The 6804-nt window shown below is 44.8% G+C and overlaps 1 protein-coding gene and 1 pseudogene across 1 annotated transcript; both read left to right on the top strand.

Annotated features, from left to right (window-relative positions):
* The first annotated feature begins 280 nt into the window (after positions 1-280).
* Positions 281-846, top strand: LOC147611188 (actin-depolymerizing factor pseudogene; annotated as a pseudogene).
* Positions 847-3470: 2624 nt separating this feature from the next.
* On the top strand, positions 3471-6319 carry LOC147611189 (pentatricopeptide repeat-containing protein At4g18520, chloroplastic-like). The gene is made up of 4 exons (XM_086785351.1): positions 3471-4781; positions 4961-5209; positions 5377-5505; positions 5979-6319. The coding sequence occupies exons 1-4, from the start codon at positions 3471-3473 to the stop codon at positions 6288-6290; spliced, it is 2001 nt and encodes a 666-aa protein (XP_086641477.1). The 3' UTR covers positions 6291-6319.
* Positions 6320-6804: the final 485 nt, after the last annotated feature.

Genomic DNA, 6804 nt, shown 5'->3' on the forward strand with positions numbered 1-6804 from the left:
CCATGGAAGTGAGGCCATAAAATACAAATCCAGGTGCAGTTGTAGGGCTACCATATGCACGTGTATTTCCTCTTCGGAGAGTCGGGTTTTACGAGCTTTATGGATGCACTGGATGACCCTAAACAAGCTGTCAGAAGGGAGGCTATACAATGTTGTCGAGCTTGGGATGCTTTGTGTGGGAACAGCCCCTTGGGAAGAATGAGGTGTAAAGAGCCTTAAGTGTTGATGCTTATCAACTCTTTGAAAAATGCAAGGAAAATGGAGGGCGTGTAATGCCAAAATGGGAAAACCCAGAAATTTTGCTGCAAAAGAGGAAATCCCCGCCTTATCTGCGGAAAATTCTGGATATCCAGGAGGCGTGCTATTCTGAGAAAATACTTTGGTGAGGGGGCTCTCTGTAGAAGGGACAGAGAGTAGCTGTGTGTGGATGGGGGGGGCCTCGGGGAAGGGGCCTTTCTCTGTATATAATCTCTCTTCCCGAGAAGGATTGCAGATATGCCGTTTACGACTTCGACTTCGTTACAGAAGATAACTGCCAGAAGAGCAAGATCTTCTTCATCGCCTGGTCTCCTGATGTGTTCCGTGTGAGGACCAAGATGCTGTATGCAAGTTCAAAGGATCGTTTCAAGCGGGAGCTGGAAGTCCATTATGAAGTCCAGGCCACTGATCCGACTGAAGTAGACATCGAGAAACTCAGGGAACGCTCCTATTAAGGGCTTTTGGGTCTCAGATTCCATGGTAGCACCTTTGATGATCTCTTGGTGGCCTGTTAGCTGTATAGCCTCTGGATCCTCTGATGGATGAAGTGGCGAAAGTTTCAGTCCTGTTCTCGATGGAAACATTCTCGTCTGGTCGGACAAGGGCAAGCTGTTGCAGATGGTAGAATTTGGAGGACCTGTCAACTGTCTAGCATGGGATGCCAAAGGCAAGCACTTGATAGCAGGAGGACGAGGTGTAGTGCAACTTTTCTGTTGTGTGAGATCATCGTCGAGCATGTACATCAAATCTGACTCGCAGAACCAGAGAATTAGGATCGCCAAATTTTTGCCTCATCACACTGTTTTGTACACCCATAAGGATGTAATACAAAGCATATGTACATCAGACCTTGGGAATGTCTTCACAACTGGATTTGATAAATGTATTTGTATATTTGATAGTGCTAAACCAGGAGATTCTATAGTAAAGATTTCAAGATGCCATGAGGGAGCAATCAGTGCAGCTGCTTATGATAAAGATGTGAAATCATTAGTACCCTATCATTATTGATGCATTGGCTCCTGCCAATGTAACAGACTGGGTGACAGATACTTGTTCCTTCCGTAGGCTCCCTTTGTGCAAGGATATGCAGACTTCAAGGTGAGGGTTTGGAACTTGGAAGGCCATCCAGGTGCACCAAAATGGAAAAAGGCAGTGCAGTCTGCCAGCCGGGGTCCAGATGTTTTGAGAGGTCATACAGGAAAAATAACTGCACTTGCTGCTTTAAATGTTGCCAGCAAACTTGGAAGAAGTGTTGGTGGTCTAGTTTCAGGTAACTTGTAGAAGGAGAAGTTGAATAATCCATCTTATGTGCATTCCGTTACTAGCAGCAGCTTTCCACTTAAATCTGCAGGTGGAGTAGTCCAGGGAGCTGGAAGTAATCATGGACAAATTTTGTGGGCCTGTTGGCTATGGTTTAAGGTGTTTATGGGATTATGAGATCTCTTTGCTCATGGTTTTTATTGTAATGATGTTTATATAAATGTGGTGCCCTTTGAAGTTCAACCACATACTCTCACAGCTAGAAGTCCCGCGCTTTCCCAGCAACACCGCCACGTCACGACAACATTGGTGAACCCGACGTGAAACAGCTGGGGTGAGAGTAGAAGGGGAATCATGGGTGATCAACAGGAGCAGCAAGGATTTCGTCCGGACGTCAACACCATGCAGATGTTTCAGGCGTTTGTGCTCCACATGCAACAGCAAACAGGCAGTCGAAAGAAGGCTGGGTGAAGTGGGAAAACAAAGGTAATGTTATCTGATTTGAATGCTGGATGAAAAACGATATGATATCTGGAATGTATGGATACATTCAAGATGACATACAAATCAAGATGATGCTTGAGGAAAATTAGAGCAAATAGATACACAATCAGGGCTTTCTGAAAGGCAGGTACAAAAATGAAGGAAATATACTATAATGATGCTATATCTTAGCTGCTTGGAGAACTTCTAAAGCATGACAAGGATGCAAAGGAGGTAAAAATAATGGCAGACAAAGCAAAGAAGGCTATAGGGGCCTATGACACTGATGCATTTCTCGAAAAGAGAGAGCCAGGAGCTTATAGGACTTGTAGTCTTCCATAATAAAACTATTAGGGAAGAAGAAGGATTACAAGGGCTTATGACACTTGTTCAACTCAAGAGAAGGGGATAACAAGGAGCTTGTATAGACTTGTAGTTCTCTCTTAGGACTGTAGAATGGGCAACAAGGGCTTGTGACACTCATCCTTCTTGACAGCTAAGGAAGGAGAGGAGCTTGCAATGACTTGATCCATTCCTGCCACTTCAAGGGCCTATGACACTCATCTATTCCAATAACCAAGGATAGAGAGGAGCTTGTAGTGACTTGCAGCTCACCCTTTGTCTCAAGGGCTTACGACACTCGACCTTTTTGATAGCTGAGGAAGGTGAGGAGCTTGTATTGACTTGAGGTCTTCCCTACAAGTTGCAAAACAGTTAGAATGCTCAAGAACTTATGAATGCCGGAAAGGTGGACACTTCTTTGTACTCTAATTGTCGGAATATCTGAAAGAAACTCTTTGAAAAACAGGGCTAAATGTATGCAATGATAATCTGAATGAATGGTTCGACATAGAGAAAGCCCAAAACATCAGAAGGATAAAAGGAATGCCAATGCAGAATGCTGTAGAATTGAGTGTATGAACATGGAGATTAAAGCTCTACTCGTTGTTCAGGAAAGCCATATATGATGGCATTATATGTACACATGGAATGCTCATTTGTAATACATGAATAAACTATGTGCCAGTTAATGGCTGCAACCAGTTAGAGTCTTTGAGAAGAAGCTCATGGTGATTTGAAGCAGTACAGGGCATCGGTGGAAGGCGAAGGCTTTACTGGAAGGCAGACATGCCCACGACTACATCATCACACATGGGCACGAGCAAAGCCTGCTTCTGGTCAACCTTCTCTTGCACGTGTACGGCAGCTGTGGTGCCCTGGATGAGGTGCACTCCCTGTTTGCCAGAATGCATCAGCTGGATCTCTTCGCGTGGAATTTCGCCATCAAAGCTCATGCTATGCATGGACATCACATTGAAGCCCTCCACCTAGTAGGGCAAATGCAGCTTCAAGGATTCTTGCCTCACAAGTTCATCTTCATTAGCCTCTTCACCGCTCTTACCCACTAATCCACTTTCAAAGCAGGTATGTGGATGCATGCTTGCATGTATGGCAGTGAATTTGAAATGGATATTGCAGTGGGTACGGCTCTTATCACCATGTATGGCAATTGTGGGCAGCTAGAGTATGCTCAAAGAGAATTTAACAGCATGTTTCACCATGATTCCGTCTCTTGGACTGCTATGATTGCTACATATGCTCAATGTGGGAAAGGTAGTCATGCACTTTTCCTGTTTGATCTCATGCTGTTGCATGGATTGATGCCAGATCTGGTAACCTTTGTTAGTGCCCTTGATGCATGTGCTGGTCCAGCGTGGTCGAGTTCTGCTTTTCAGGAGGAGCCAGCAAACCATGCACAAGCATTTGGATCTAGATCCACTCCTAGAGTGCAAATGGATGCACAAGTGCAAGAGGCCAAGGGTTGGGAGACTTTGAGTTTAGAGGAGGCATTGGCTTCTTTGGAGCAGATGGCCCAGCTGCCATCGGTGGAAAGCTTAACATCCATCTTGCAGAAATGCAGAAAAAGGAGAGATTCTTCATGTGCAAAGTGTGTTCATCTACACGTGTGTTACAATGGGCTGGAAGCTCATAGGCTACTAAGAAATCACCTTATCCCAATGTTTGTGGAATGCGGAAGAACTCTGGATGCGGAGCAGGTCTTTCGTAGATTTGCACAACAGAATGGGTGTTTCTGGCCTTCTCTTCTGGAAGGCTATCTCGAATGCAGAGAATATCAGCATGCCTTTGAACTGTTCCATCAAATGCAACACAATTGTGCTCAACTTAACAAGTATGTTCTTCAGGCATTATTAAAAGCTTGTGCTAGGCTGAAATGGGTTAAACAAGGCCAAGAAGTACATGCTGGTCTTGTCAGAGAGGGATTGGAATCAGACACTTTTGTTGGCAATAGTTTGGTTGAGATGTATTCAAAATGTGGCTTACTTGCTGAGGCGCATGAAGTGTTTGATGAGCTAGAAGCACGAGATGTAGTTGCGTGGACTGTTTTGAGTTCGGGGTATGCTGACTGTGGACTTGATGGAGAAGCATTACACTGCTTGGAACAGATGCAAATGGAAGGCGTGTTCCCAAATGCTGTCACATTTGTTGGCAGTTTGAAAATTTGCAGCCGGACAGGATCTCTAAAAAGGGGACAAGAAGTACATGCTGAGATTGCAAAAGAGGGTTTTGAATCAGAAACTTTTGTTGGTAGTACCTTGTTGGACATGTATGCCAAATGTGGCCTGCTTGTGGAAGCACAGGAGGTGTTTGATGGGCTATTGGTTAGAGATGTGGTCTCATGGACAGCACTGATCGCAGGGTATGGAGATCATGGACATGGACAAGCAGGACTTTTTGAACAAAATGCAACAGGAGAGGCAAATGCCCAATAATGTTACTCTTATCAGTGCCTTGAATGCATGTTCAAGTATAGCTGCCCTTTCCCAAGGCAAGCTAGTCCATGCTCGCTTGATGGCTAGTGGCTTTGAGTTAGATGCAGTGGTTGGGATTGCCCTTATCAATATGTATATGAAATGTGGGAGTCTGGAGAGTGCAGCCAGGGTGTTCAAAACTTGGCATATCGAAGATAAGAGATATGGACTACCCTGAGCGTAAGGCACCAGCCTCTGAGACAACAGGGAAGGTTAATGTCAATGGGGGTTCAACCCCATTATCACTAGAAGGTTTGAACGAGGATGATGGTGGCTTAACCATGCAAGATGGGCAATACTACGATGCAATGCTATCTTTTGCAGATATTCTCGATAGAAACACAGTTGTGGACTGCTCTGAGAACAATCAAACTGTATCTTATGAAAGTAAAAGCTGTGAGAATTTCAACTAGGGGGATGCCAAACCAACACTTGTGCAAGTTGCATTAGCTGGCAAGAGAATGGAGATGGAGTTTTAACAACCCTTGAAAATAGGCTTCTTATGAGCAGGATAATCAATACAGGAAATTCAACCCGTCAGGAAAGCCTTGATGAGAATGTGGGTTCAGAGGATGAAGAAGCTGAAGATAACGTGTCAAAATTTGATGAAGATGAGGGTGACATTCAAATCAGTATAGATTTGAAGAAGATTAGCCTACATAGCAACTTGGTGGCACATACCGGAGGATGTGCAGGTTTAGAGGGGGTGGATGTCGTGCTATGGCACGTCTATGGTGTGAAACCATGGAAGTGAGGCCATAAAATACAAATCCAGGTGCAGTTGTAGGGCTACCATATGCACGTGTATTTCCTCTTCGGAGAGTCGGGTTTTACGAGCTTTATGGATGCACTGGATGACCCTAAACAAGCTGTCAGAAGGGAGGCTATACAATGTTGTCGAGCTTGGGATGCTTTGTGTGGGAACAGCCCCTTGGGAAGAATGAGGTGTAAAGAGCCTTAAGTGTTGATGCTTATCAACTCTTTGAAAAATGCAAGGAAAATGGAGGGCGTGTAATGCCAAAATGGGAAAACCCAGAAATTTTGCTGCAAAAGAGGAAATCCCCGCCTTATCTGCGGAAAATTCTGGATATCCAGGAGGCGTGCTATTCTGAGAAAATACTTTGGTGAGGGGGCTCTCTGTAGAAGGGACAGAGAGTAGCTGTGTGTGGATGGGGGGGGCCTCGGGGAAGGGGCCTTTCTCTGTATATAATCTCTCTTCCCGAGAAGGATTGCAGATATGCCGTTTACGACTTCGACTTCGTTACAGAAGATAACTGCCAGAAGAGCAAGATCTTCTTCATCGCCTGGTCTCCTGATGTGTTCCGTGTGAGGACCAAGATGCTGTATGCAAGTTCAAAGGATCGTTTCAAGCGGGAGCTGGAAGTCCATTATGAAGTCCAGGCCACTGATCCGACTGAAGTAGACATCGAGAAACTCAGGGAACGCTCCTATTAAGGGCTTTTGGGTCTCAGATTCCATGGTAGCACCTTTCTCTTGGTGGCCTGTTAGCTGTATAGCCTCTGGATCCTCTGATGGATGAAGTGGCGAAAGTTTCAGTCCTGTTCTCGATGGAAACATTCTCGTCTGGTCGGACAAGGGCAAGCTGTTGCAGATGGTAGAATTTGGAGGACCTGTCAACTGTCTAGCATGGGATGCCAAAGGCAAGCACTTGATAGCAGGAGGACGAGGTGTAGTGCAACTTTTCTGTTGTGTGAGATCATCGTCGAGCATGTACATCAAATCTGACTCGCAGAACCAGAGAATTAGGATCGCCAAATTTTTGCCTCATCACACTGTTTTGTACACCCATAAGGATGTAATACAAAGCATATGTACATCAGACCTTGGGAATGTCTTCACAACTGGATTTGATAAATGTATTTGTATATTTGATAGTGCTAAACCAGGAGATTCTATAGTAAAGATTTCAAGATGCCATGAGGGAGCAATCAGTGCAGCTGCTTATGAT

This window comes from Cibotium barometz, chromosome 48, assembly GCF_041138505.1.
Source record: "Cibotium barometz isolate CiBa-2024 chromosome 48, ASM4113850v1, whole genome shotgun sequence".
Classification (NCBI taxonomy): Eukaryota; Viridiplantae; Streptophyta; class Polypodiopsida; order Cyatheales; family Cibotiaceae; genus Cibotium; species Cibotium barometz.

Bases quoted from the DNA above. Each gene is read 5' to 3' on its own strand.
- LOC147611189 (XM_086785351.1), top strand. From the start codon at position 3,471: ATGGATATTGCAGTGGGTACGGCTCTTATCACCATGTATGGCAATTGT. The intron at 4,782-4,960 runs GCAAATGCCCAA...TGGAGAGTGCAG, and splicing joins AACAAAATGCAACAGGAGAG to CCAGGGTGTTCAAAACTTGG. The intron at 5,210-5,376 runs GTATCTTATGAA...TCAACCCGTCAG, and splicing joins GCTCTGAGAACAATCAAACT to GAAAGCCTTGATGAGAATGT.